Raw genomic sequence first — 13,889 nt, 5'->3', positions numbered from 1 at the left:
TGAGCAGAATACAGATCCTCTACTTGTTCACGCTTTGTAAACTATGATACATGAGACTTTCAAATAAATGCTTAAATATAAATACAAGTTGCAAATGCAAAATACCGCACCCTTGTTAGGTTTGGGCTTAATTAGTCCCATTTATTTTTATTGTCTCCTCAAAGACTCCTATCATGACAATGAATGTCTAATTAGCAACTTGTTTGTTGCAATCATTTTCATATTATTTAGATAAAACACTATTGACCGTGCTTAATGATTTTTTATCTTATCAGTCAGAGCACTAAAGTATATAAACACTGCTCAGGTTGGATTCTCACAGGAGCCTTTGAAGCTGAAAAATAAATTCACTCAGGGTATTGAATGGAGCTGTAGCATTTGACTTATTGCAGTAGTTGCCTCTCCTAGGTGATATGTTGCTGTTTTTTTTAGTTACTCAACGTGACTGTTGGTTAGCTTGCCGCCTCTCAAATCCTTTGGCATTAACATAATTTATGACAGCAGTTTTTTTCCCCTTTTGTGGCAGAGCTGTTTTCCCGTGTCTGTATTTGTGTGTATGCAGGCGTGTGTACGCATCTAAATACCTACTTATGCCAAGTGTGTTTTTCTTCCAGTAACAGGGTCGTTCATCTTTGTAAACCAGAATACAGCACATGGTCAATATGTGATTAAGTTGTACAGGCCAGTATATTGATAGCATGTCTCTACTTGCAGGCCACTGCGGGAAAACATTTGCAATCCTTAAAAGATTTCTAAGCAGCGAAGTCCCAAAGACCAAGTGGCTCCTTGTTGTGGACGATGACACACTTATCAGGTATCTTTTCATGATCTGAAATTGGTTTCTCACGTTTTCAATTGTGACACAGTCTCTCATGCCATATTTTCTTTTTTTTCTAACCTTGACTGACATTAATTCATAAATTTTCTAACAGATTCTGTCTCAGAGCCATGAAAAGGGTTTGCACAGCTTGGAATGAAGTCATTTTGGGAAAATGAGTTACAGAGATATTACCATCCTGTCGAACATCTAAAAAGCTCAGTTCATAAATTCAAGTCCAGCTGGCTTCACTTTATATCTGTCAGGATGCCCCTTCATGTGGAAGCCTCTGGATGTGTAATAGTGCCTGAGGGAGAGCAGTTATTTCAGCCTCTAAATGGCTGGTTTCATTTGTGCGTGTATATGTGCATGCACCTGTGTGTGTGTGCAGATGTCTGTACATTGATGATGAGTGTGTGATGGGTTTGATCTGTGCTCTCTGCAGCCTCCCCAGATTGCAAGTCTTGCTGAGCTGTTACGACCCCTCTGAACCAGTGTGTCTAGGGGAGAGGTACGGCTACGGCCTGAGCCAAGGCGGTTACAGCTACATCACAGGAGGTGGAGGGTGAGTTTCACAGCTCGGATACTCAGGGAATAATGATGAAAGATACACACACAGCATAGGGACTATGAAACGTGTAATGAAAAAACTATAATCTGTTATTTACTGATAAACCCTTTTCAGTTCAGTTTAAAACTGTGTTGCTCCCCTAATGGAAATTTGGTTCTCAGGCTGCATTACAATAAAGACACTAAATAAAAATATGGAATAAATCACAATATACAGTAAACAGACGCTCATCAGTTGATAAGACAAGGCGGGGAGTTGATGCATAGTAATACTCACACTACACCGACAGATACACAAACACTTCTATTGCAAGTAAGCACAAAAATAATTGCAATTCCATAAGATCCACATTTTACAGCACTCTTTATTGCATGTAAGTTATTTTTAAATTGGACAAGTTATATGTCAGCTGCCAGTGCTAGAGGAAAGCTATACTATAGATAATTCTTGAGATGTGTGTCAGAAACTTTATTTAACTTATTTATTTAACTTCGACTGTTGTGACACTTTACAACACTGCAACTGCCAGCTTTATCAAAAGTGATATCTCCAAAAAAAAACTGTTTTGATTGGCAATGAGCGATTTTTCTCGCAGCGAGAGAGAGATTTTTTTTTCTCCATGTGTAATTGCTTCTCTTTTAAAAGAGATGTCACATCATTGTTACACAGTGCTGATACACAGAAAACCACACCTCCCCCTCAGCTTGATTTGCAGCTTCATTCCCTACTTTGTCGACCTCTCACTGAGTGAATAAAACAAGCATGATGAACCTAAAGATGGGAGCTGAAATTAACTGGACTTCTGTGTTTAAGACACTTTCAGAGGTGACCTATATGACTACAGACCCCTGCCCTATTATAGCTTTTTGGCGTACCCTCTGATATCTACTCTTTGAACAAGCTCCAGTGTGACTTCTTAGCATTCTGTACGCTCCTTGCTCGTCGTCTAATCCTACTGAAATGGAAAGACACAATTTCTCCATCTCATATGCAGTGGATCAGGAATATCTTATATGAGGTTAAAAAAAATTAAGCACACATTGAAAGGTTCATCTGGCAAATTCTGTAAGATTTGGCAACCTTTTCTGAGATAGAGGAGCTAGAGCTACATGAGAACCCTTAATGCAAATGTGATTATAGGATAACAGTCTTGGTTAAATATCCCACTCTGACGGACCCTGAGAATTAGGATAGACTCTCCTGAATCTAATTTCCCTTTTTTTTTTTCTTTCTCAGTTTTACCTTGTGAGCTCATAATATTATTTCAGTGTTATTGATCATACTGAAGTTGTTATCAGTACAGTGGAATTGGGTATGTAAACATGTACTATTTGAGTATGCTGCATTTAGTCCTTCCTTGCTGTATTTTTATTTTATCTATCTATTTTAGTTTTTTATTTATTCATTTATTTATTTCAAGGGGGGCATGTGTGTTGTGTGTGTTTTGTACATTACATTTACATTACATTACATTTTACATTTAAACAAATTTTCCAAAAATAAAGATGGGAGCTTAAAGACACATTATTCTCTGGTCTTTTCCCAACATTTGATTCTATAATGATCATTTACAGTGCAGCTAAATCAGCTGTGTTTTGTATCTATTTTTACATTTCTGTTGTCTGTCTGTGTCACTGCAGTATGGTGTTTAGTAGGGAGGCTGTGGTTCAACTTCTTAACAGCGGCTGCAAGTGCTACAGCAATGATGCGCCGGATGACATGGTGCTGGGAATGTGCCTCAACGCTCTCGGACTTCCTGCCACACACAGTCCTCTCTTCCACCAGGTTATATATAAACTGCTCAATACATTGTGTCTCTCTGTGTGCATTTTCATGCCAAAATATACTGAATTCATTTAATTTTTAGCATGATAAGGAATAATCATTTAAAATACAGTATAATCTCTCCAGCACCTGTTCAGTTGAAGTGTGAAATTTTGCTATGATGCCTTTGAACAAATAAACTGTGCAAATAAAATTACATTGCAGAGTTTGCACTCATTAGCCAGAAACAGAAAAGAACCACTATCTCATTGACAGTCGACAGCACAACTAGCCGATATCTGATATTTAGGGGCCCTGCACACCCATACACATGTTTTCAGTTGTTCTGGCTGATTAGCTCTCTGTTTATGCCATGTTCAAGTTGCATTTTATAGACCGTAATTATGTGCCACCAAGTGTGAAGAACTATTCACATTGGTCTTTGTACTTGTAATTCAGATTCTGAGATATTGGGACTTTGGAAAACTGACTACTAAACTGGCAATTATATCGTAAATAAATCCAATATTAACAGCAGTTGATTCAGTTAATTAAAAATGTGCTGGCTATACAATGTTTAATTTATATCTGGTGTTAACAAACTGCTATTAATATGTAACATGATAAAAAAAATGTTGATTTAGGTTAGAAATGGGGGTAAACCATCTTCAACTAAATGCAAACGCTCCAAAGTCAGAATAACATGAGTTTTTTCCTGTTCTTCCCATTCTACCATACACCGTGAATGCAGCACCATGCCACGTTCACATCATATGAGATGGATGGTAGAGATGACTGAGATTCCATGTTTATAGCTTGCTAGCATTCACATCATTGGTTATCTCAGAGGGTTAGAAATACTGTGTATCAACAGAATAGCGCTATATCCATTGAAATTGTGTTTAATTACATTGAAAGACGGATTACAACTGACTGTTGTGTCCATATTTTTGACTTCTCAGGCCCTTCCTAATTATTAAGTCAGATATGTTGAGCTTTCAGAAAAATCAGAGCCTCCCAGGTGTAAATAGGGCTTGGATGTTGATGTGAACAGTAATTACGAGTCAGAAACCGGTAATTACTGTAACTTCAATGTGACGTGAATGCAACATTAGGTTGAAGGTGGGCGGGGCTTTGCTGGAAATTATGTGAAAGCACCAAACTCCATATGCCAATAACAATAGCCTTTTTTTCACAGCAGACTTTTTGACTCTTCATAGTAGGAGAAGCACAGGTTTTAATAATAACATTAACGAGGGCTCTGTTCTATTGAAGTGTCCCAGTAAGTCATGACAGTGTGAGAGCAAACCAGCATGAACAACACCAGGACCCTGAAAGTAGAAGAAAATGGAAAATGCAAATGGAATTCAGCCATCATTAATTTTATTATTTACACCTATGCTTTTCCTACTGTGACATGTCAGAATGTTGTTTGTGAAAATGGCCTTTGATAAGGTGTAATTTGTCCCACCCTAACAAAACAACAGGAGACTGAACAAGGTGTCAGATCAGTCCAAACATGCCCACGCAGTCCTGAAAAAAGGGCTAATTAGCAGAGATACGTGAAATCACCTGTGCAAGTGCAACATGAGTGTGCAGGGCCTTAAATAAGAGCCCAAATTTCTAATATATTGTATCTCTATATATTGTATCTCTTAAATGCAAATTGTAGGTGTGTCAAAGTCAAATAAAATAAAGAAAAAATTACCACTTACTATTTCAAAAACTGATTTGATGTTTAAAGCAATTTCTGTAAACATATAAGTATCCAGTTTCCTACTTTTCAGTATGCAGTATCTGTTTGAATGCAATCTTACACTTTCATGGTTTCACTTTTGCTCTCTGCAGTTCTTGTATGCAGTCTCTTGTGACTGCTTCCAAATATAAATTACTGTACTTAATCTTACCTTTCAGGCACGCCCAGAGGACTATGCCAGAGACTTCTTAGCTCACCAGGTGCCCATCTCTTTCCATAAACACTGGAACATCGACCCCATTGCTGTTTTCAACAAATGGCTTAAGGATGACTTGAGGGCAAAAGCTTCAGATGGACTTAATAAGAGCGCTAAAACGGAGTTATAATTTTAAGCACACAACTAGTCCTTATGAATATGTATGTATGTACAATGTGCGAGTGTATTTGGTGCAGCTAAAAGGCAGCATTAAAGCTCTGAAAAGCACTCAGCATGCTGAAGGTTTGTAATTACTCCCAAAATGTACCCAACACGTAGTGATTATCAGGATCCAACTGGTGCTCAAGCAGGTTAGCGTCTTGCCTTTATTCACCTCAACATCCTCATTGCATTTTTGGCCAAAATCATCTGTTTCTCAAGGCTCATTTTGCTCTTTTAACAGAGTCACAGGTTCAAAGAACCTGAGCATAATTTCATGGACATAGTTACTTTTAAAACATTAGCTGATACCCCGAGGTGTGCTGTAGAAATGGACCAAACCAATTTCTCATTTTCACATTTTTTTCTCACAAAATTAACTGTCAGAGATAATTAATTGGCAGACTCAATGATTTGCTGACAATTATTAAAGGTCTTTCAAAGACCTTGAGCCCTGGTTGAAGAATTAAACCTTTCTTCTGGCTGTTTGCCATCTTAAAAAATTAATTTGCAGCTTAAATGCTTCATTCTAAAAAAAAAAAAAGGAAGCTGGACTGCTGCCTCATAATGGTCACAAAAGCTTTAGAAAACCTAAGGATTATGAAAGACATATTAATTACACGGAACTAATGAGAATTTGAAATGTTAATATGGGAGCACAAATTACTGAAACACAGTGTCACACAGGAGATGTTCCTCTACTTTTTGTCAGCATTGTGATGCTAAATTTACACTGTCCTAATAGCACAATAGGCCGGCTCAAGTTCATGAAAAGTCTGTTAGCCTCAGGCATTGGAAGCAGTGCAATAAGTCAACTAGACATTTCCTAACACACATATGAATTGTAACCTATTTGCAGGAAACAAGTTAAATTCCTAGTGGGACTCACCCACACATGGAGTGATGAGTGGTGGTAAGACAGTGCTCTACACTGAGGGAAATCCTCTGTGTAATTCAAAGTACAGTAGGTCCACACAACATGCTTGCTCTGCCAATATTTCTAGTGTGTCAGCAGCAACATCCCAGTTGGGTCAAACTTTAGTGTTGAATTTTATTCTTTAATCCTTGTCCAAAACAGTAAAAGAGGAGGATGAGTGCATCACTGTATTTCCTCCAAAAAATCCACCATGTCCTGTTCAGGTAAGAGTCTGAGTTGTATTTAGTTGTATCTGGATTTAGATATAATGAGGTCATGAGTCCCTGTGCAACCACTGACCTTCCGAAAAATCGGCCATACATTGGAATAAATATGTAAATTTTTGTATTTTTCATATTTTAGTTATTCACTGTACTGCTGGATTATGTTTTCTAAAGATTTTATTTCCCTACCTGAAGGTCTAAATGCTGTTTCAAAGTCTTCTCAACACTACCAAGTATATAACTCTGGAGGGGAAATACTGGATTCTTTATTTCTATTTTACTTTGTTCACCCTAAAGACATGGAGTCCGCCGTGTGTAACTTCTGTAAACTCCCCTACAGATAAATTCCCTTATTCCCAGAAAATAAAACAAAGGACATGACCTCAGTGTTCTCAGTTGTGTGAGTGAGTTCTGGACAAAACCTCATTTAAAACATCAAATATGAAGCCATAAAAGTGGCTTTCATGACCATTTAAGTCACTAAAGAGATCACGTGCTTGAAAAAACACAACAGATGCCTACATTAACTAATTCCAATCATTGTGCCATAGTAATGCTCCCTGAACTGTTCATTTTCTTTACCTTTTATCCTCTTGATGACGTATACTTAATGCATTTATTTAAATTAATTATTTTTTTAAATTAATAAATAATGGAAGAATGTACAAGAAACATTTTGTGAAGAAAAGTCAAAAACTCTGAATGGTCTGCAGGGCTTAATTTGACAACGCTCATCATCACTTGAGTATTCTGTGTCAATTTGTTAAAAAAAACATTTTCTCACTTATTTCTACTGGTGTCTAGCCATGCAGAGAGTTTTAGTTTTATGGGTTTAGCTCTTGAAACACCCACCTCTGAGATTTCTGCCTCCAATGGTGTATTTCATGTGTGCAAAATCACTGAAAAAATGTTCTCTCTTTCCAGTGTTGTGGTTGTCATTGCAACCACTCTCTACTGAAGCAATTGTGAAAAACTTTGAAAATACTGTGAAAAAGCTAAAAGTTTTGTAATTTGAATGAACCAGCTTTGTAAAATTTCACTAGGTTAAATTGTGAGCAGAAGCGAGAAGGTTGCAGGTTTTATGTAAATTGACATCTCAAATCTACTGTGGCACTTTGCAGACACTCCATCTGCACCTGTTTAGCTTTAATCCTCCATTAGCAGCAGATTACAAATGAACTGTACAGAAAGTTCAGGTTGTCATACTTCAACGTCTGCCTTTACCTTTTTAAGTAAAGATCAGAGTTCACATGTCTGGATTACTATTCAACCCCTATTTGAATAAAAGCATGTCTGAGCTGTGGAGAGTCCTGGTTGGAGAGCAGTTGGAGGTTTTGAATTTACATTTGGGGCTGTTTGAATATGAGTGTTTTTTCCTCAGAGGATTCACTGTGATCAGCAGGGCTGGCAAAATGGAGCGGATGAGAAGAGCTGCAGCAGTCAGTGCCATCACAAATCTCTTGTCACAGTCAGCGCAGCTGAGGCTTTTATCATAACTCAGTTTTCTCACTTGTTGCAAATCTGTTTTCCATCCCTTCAGGGGAACAACAGGGAGGGCAAAGATCTTATTAGCAAATTAAGTACAAGACAACCCCTACAGAAACTTCTTCCCAGTTACTGTAAGTGATCTCATGAAGTTAAAATGCAGCCAGTTGAAACATGTACTATACGATGTGTAATTTTCATATTTCTGCTGTAGCATTTAGCGATGACAAGGCCTGTCTGTTGGTTGGTTGTGTCATGGTGACTGCTGACTACTACTACTACTTCTTTTGGCATTTATGTTTTTCAGTGAAATGTCCCAGCAATGATTGGATGCATTTCCATGAAATTTGGTTCAGATGTTCCTTTCCCCCTGAGGATGAATTATAATCACATTGGTGATCCCTTACCTTCTCATCTAGTGCCTTTTTATCATCAGGTCAAACTTTCACCTTCTCCAGTACCTTGGTTTAAATACCTATTGCTATTCAGCTAATGTTAGTATGCTAGCACACTAAGATGGATAACATGGAGAACATTATACCTGCTATGTTTTCACACAGCTGTTAGTGTGGCTGTAGAGTCTTATTTTTGTTATCTCTGAGTTCCATTAATTTTAAACTAACCATAAATCATTTGGATATTTTGTGACATTAGTGAAAAAGTACTTTGTAAATTAGCAAGACACACTTGCTTTCAATCCACAATGTAACATTATGCATACTATTTCTGTGTATAAAAAAAACATGGTGTTTCTGTGTATGATTTTAATTTTGCTCCTTTCTGATTTGCAGTCATTCAATGAGTCGTATGCTAATAGCATAAACGTAGTCGTTTGTCCCAGATATTTGAGTAATGAACATGAAGGAAGCAGTGAAGAAGCTTATTATTACATAATCAGCAGAAGGGGTCATGTTGAGAGTGCAAACAAATTCATTCATAACTCATCATTTTTTAATGATTTCTCATTAATGTGAGACTATTGATAATTACGCTCTAATCCGTCTTTCTCACACATATGGGGCCAGAAATTTGCCAGTTTGATGAGTCAGATGTGTTATAGGGTTTGTAAGCCAAGAGTTTGATATAGATGCAGACACAGAAGCTTTAGAGGCATCTAAAATCTCGTTTTGCCCAGGGGAAATTCCACTGATGGCATCCAGGTTGTACTGATTTTGAACATTATGCATTCAAAAGGTGTTCCTCAGCAGGAGTCATCTCCTTCCTGGTCTATTTGGAATAAGAAAATCATGATAATGAATGTTGGCAAGACTGGCAAATTAATTATTTTTCATGTATATGTATAATTCAGTGATGCCCTCGAAGGGTAATATGATTGTGCCGGCACAATTTAGCCCCACAGGAAAACACTCGGTCATATTACAATACTGAATTTGAGAGGGTTTTCTTTTAAGAAGTAGATGTTAAACTTCAGGTGTGCTGGTAAATGGGCAGGTTGCAGTTAAAGCCAGGCCAAGGACAAGTGTTGAAAGTCAAAAGGCTCTTAACCACTGGTTACACAAGATTGGTTTTATAGCTAGTTCAATAGTAAAATAAATAGCATGCTGTCATAGTGTCAGGCTACTGATAGTGATTAAAATATTTCTGAACACTTACACTCCACCAGCTGCTTATTCCAAGAGCAGAATCAATTAGATCAAATAAACTTTATCGCCCTTGTGGGGAAATTTGTCTTGGACATGGAAGTCACAGCAGAAAGCACACAGAAACAGTCAAAGAAAACATAAATAAAAAGCAAGCAATGCTGGACAAAAGCACAATATATCCTACAGAGACTGCAATTAACGACATACATTGTTGGGGGGAAAAAAGCATTATTGTACAGAGCCAGTGACCATAAAACAATTAATAGGATATAAGGAAAGGAAGGGAGGGATAGGAATGTGAAGCACTGTGTTTGTGCAGTGGAGACTCAGACTATCATTCTGAGTTAATCAGTTTTATTGGCAGGGGAACAACAGACTCCTTGTACTGTATCTGCTCAGGCTGCAGCATGGGACACTGTATCATCTGCTTGATGGGGGGAGATGGTATTAGCTGTCCAAGATGTGAGTGGAGTCTGCTGATATATTATCTAGTATACACTTGTATTCTTTGTGATCAACTTTTTATTGATATAACAATAAACTAAAAACAAGACAGACAGCTGGAGCGAGAGGTAAACATCCAAACAATAAACTCCAATATTGAACTTTGTGTGATCTTAGTTATAGTTTGACCTGAATGTAGATGGTTTTTACATAGTTTTTCACAATGTTCTCATGGCCTAATAAACAGGATTTCTTCACTTCAATAGCTGTACAAGGATGTAGCAGTACAGACTGACTTTGATGACTCTCCTTCATCCTTATTAAAAGTTATTCTTAAGGAGTCTATCAAAGATGTAGGGACCACTAGTCAAGACATTTCTATTTTGCATTTGATTTGAATGTTTTACAATCCTTTTCATTACAAACGATAATAGCAATTGTATATATATATATATATATATATATATATATATATATATATATATATATATATATATATATATATATATATATATATATATATATATATATATATATATATATATATATATATATATATATATATATATATATATATATATATATATATATATATATATATATATATATACATATATATTTCAGTGAGAAGTTGCATCTTTGAAAAATGTACATGAATTTCAGAATATCTTAGTATTTGGTATGTCCCCTTTTGCTTTAATGGCAGCATGCACCTGAGCTGGCATGGACTCCACAAGTTTTTGCAAAACCTGATGACCCATTCTATCCCAGCATGATTTGACAATGTTCAAAAGAGCTTCCTGTTTGGTTTTCTCAGTCTTCAAGTGCCTCCATAAATGTTCAGTGGGGTTGAGGTCAGATGACTGTGGAGAAAAATCCATGACAGTCAGGACTCCTTGGTCTTCTTTGGTCTTCAAGTAGTTCTTGCAAAGCTTTGAGGTGTGTTTGGGATCATTGGAATCAATTTGGTGCAGGTGTCCAACTCCAGAGTACGCAAAACATCCCAGACTTGAATATTCCCACCACCATGTTTCACTGTGGGTTTGATACACTGTGGTTTCATTCTCTCTCCTGTTTGTCTTACATACACCCTTCTGTTACTGCCATACTTTTCAAACTTGGATTCATAAGTAAATAGGACTTTTTCCAGTCATCCACTGTGAAATGCTGGTATCTCTTAGCCCATCCCAAGTGTTTGGCCTTGTTTTCCCTCCTGAGAAGTGGTTTAGAAACTGCTACTCGTTCTCTGAGACCACCACAAGACCGCTTTCTTTTGACAGTACTTTTGCTGATTGGAGTCGTTCTTTATTTAGCCAATTCTGTATCTGTGATGAAGTTGCTTTTCTATCTCTCCGGGAACTAAGCTTAGTGTATTGATCTTCTGATTGATCTTCTAATGGTGTGGTCACTTATAGTCTGCCTGATTGTGCTTTGGATACAACTGATCCAGTTTCTGCAAAGAGTTTTAGAGTTCCATGCACTGCCCCTTTAGAAACCCTTAGCCATGATTTGACACTGAGAAAGCCCCTCTTTGCAAATAATAAGAATTTGACATCTGACACTTTCAATTAGTTCTGATGCCATGTTTCCCTCTATCACAATGCTACCTAGTAATCAATGATCTGCTGGAAACTTGAGGCAAAGCCATATTTATAACAGGTGACCACTGGCTGAGAAGATTAAATCCACCTGAGTATCATCTGAATACATGCTTAAATGAAAGAGATACAACTCAAGGAAATCTGACCTTTTGTACAAAGGAGTTAAATTGGTCAGTGCCATAAATTTGCTTAAATTGATTGCTGACCTAGAAATAGTGCATAATCTTAAATATGTCTTTTTTATTTTACATGTCATAGCTCATTGTATTTTTAAAAGTTTCTGAATCCTCAAACTTTCTGATTATTTCCAGGTTAAATGAAAATATAAATTTTTGAAGTGGTCTCGAATTTTTGGACACCCCTGCATATAATGCTTAACAATTTGGATGTTGGGAGTGTTGTTGTTTTTTACAGGCATTTTTATACTGTAACAGATAATGAGGTGAAGCTGACAGCAGGTCTGTTGACAGTCATGGGCTCAGGGAAAGTATTAATTTTAACAAGCTTAGTGTATTAACTGAGAGGAGTGGGAGCACTTGAATATATGAGGTTTCACCTCTAGTCCCAGCAAACGTACTGTATGAGCAGCACGTATGGAGGTGTGACACGGCTGCAGGATTAGGGGAGAGTTTTGTATTGCTGTCATAGAAAAAATTTGTATCTTCTGATTCTGCTCCAGTATCATTTCCCTACAAGTAACACCAGGTTATTTCTGCCTACTTTTGGTGCAGTTCATGCACTGTTACAGGGGTTTGTCTCTTACGTATATTGCAGCAGTTACACTTGAATCACTGCATGGTGTGGGCACCTTGTGGTTCTGCAAGTTAAATGGTACTTTATGGATAAATGTGGATACATTTGTCCTCTTAATTTGACCCAACCCACATTTTTAAAGAGCACTGGGCTGCCATAGTGCTGCACCTAGGGAGCAACTCCAATTCTGAGGCCACTGTCCTTGATCCAGGCATATTATATTCAGGTTGTGGATGTTACAATAATACTGTTCAACGCTGGTCTGTTCTTAAATACTGCAAGAGAGGATATCGCCATTATGTTGATGGTGAGTATGAAATAACCAGAAAACAAAGGGTGCAAAACAGCATAGTGTGCATGTGCCTTCATACTGTAACTGATCAATGAAACAACAGGCTGTGATGAGACTAGTCAGAATTCCTCCCACACATGTTAACCCTCATTTATCTTTGAGACACAGATAGCAGAGAAAAATGGCCACCTGTTCACTTTCATCTCTGCATGAAATGTAATTATTTTGAAAGGTGTGGATAAGTCAGAGAGGCACAAGTTCCATAAGTCGCAGCTATAGTCTCTGATATGAGAAGAAAACTCTGAAAATACAGCAGTTAATTTGACTTTTTTTGCTTAAAAGATGTGAAGTCAAGCTAGGATTTGGTATTTTTTGATCTGTGCCAATGTGGCCTGGTGAGACAGAGGATCTATCCAAGAATAAATCTGTGAAAATATTTAAATGATGATTGCCTAAATATTCTCAAAGATATTGTTATGTGGGGCAGAGCAGGTAAAACCAAATGCAGACACAGGCAAGGCGAGGAAACAGGATATAATAACAACAAGGTGTTTATTTAGAAGGCTGGGGAAAGGGAACGCAGACCTGGTGAAGCTTGGACTTATAACTGGGGCTAGGGCTGGGAGCTGGGAACCAGAGGCTGAGGCTTGGGCAGGTGGCTGGTAAACTGGAGCTAGGGCTCGGACTGGAAGTTGGGAACATGGGGCTGAGGCTTGGGCTGAAAACCAGAGAGAGCAGGAGTCCAGGGCAGCAAAGCAGGGAAGCAGAGCTGACGAGACGAGATGAGGGGCTGGAGACAAGCTGGAACCACAGCAGATGGGACTTTGGGGAAACAGGAGGCAGGGTTAGGCCAGGGAAAAAACAGGCAACAACAGGAAAACTGGCAATGCATGAAAAACAGCTCGAAGCGTAGATTGACTGGTGCAGAAGCTGTGATCTGGCAGGGTGGTAGTGGCAGAGCTGGGTATTTGTAGGGAACTTTATAACAGTGATGAGGTGCAGCTAGTGTGGCTCTGCTCTGAATCCAGCACACCTGTCTAGATGGAGGGTGGAGGGGGCCTGGCGGCATGATCTAATTAGCAGAAGGGACAGGATTCCATGACTGGAAGACAGGGCAGATGGGCACAGTTGCTCAGGAGGGAGACAAGGAGGCAGAAAAGATGGGTGGAGTTGCTCGGGAGGGTGACCGGAAGGCAGGACAGATGGTCGATGTTGCTCCAGAGCGACCAGGAAGTAGGACAGATGGGCGGAGTCACTCCGGAGGGTGACCAGGAGGCAGGAAAGATGGGTGGAGTCACTCAGGAGGG

General features: G+C 38.3%; 1 protein-coding gene across 2 annotated transcripts in view; it reads left to right on the top strand.

Moving 5' to 3' along the window:
* b3glcta (beta 3-glucosyltransferase a) overlaps positions 1–7,652 on the top strand; it is a 69,680-nt gene extending 62,028 nt beyond the window's left edge. For both annotated transcript variants that reach the window (XM_044354852.1, XM_044354854.1), the window contains exons 12-15: positions 715–814; positions 1,263–1,382; positions 3,029–3,173; positions 5,067–7,652. In XM_044354852.1, coding sequence (XP_044210787.1) covers positions 715–814; positions 1,263–1,382; positions 3,029–3,173; positions 5,067–5,234 — 533 coding nt within the window. In that variant the 3' untranslated portion in view covers positions 5,235–7,652. The remainder of the gene's footprint in view (positions 1–714; positions 815–1,262; positions 1,383–3,028; positions 3,174–5,066) is intronic.
* The last annotated feature ends 6,237 nt before the right edge of the window (positions 7,653–13,889 follow it).

The sequence above is a fragment of the Thunnus albacares genome, chromosome 6, assembly GCF_914725855.1.
Source record: "Thunnus albacares chromosome 6, fThuAlb1.1, whole genome shotgun sequence".
NCBI lineage: Eukaryota > Metazoa > Chordata > Actinopteri > Scombriformes > Scombridae > Thunnus > Thunnus albacares.
The sequence above is the reverse complement of the archived record's forward strand: the minus strand, read 5'-3'. Positions and strand labels throughout refer to the sequence as shown.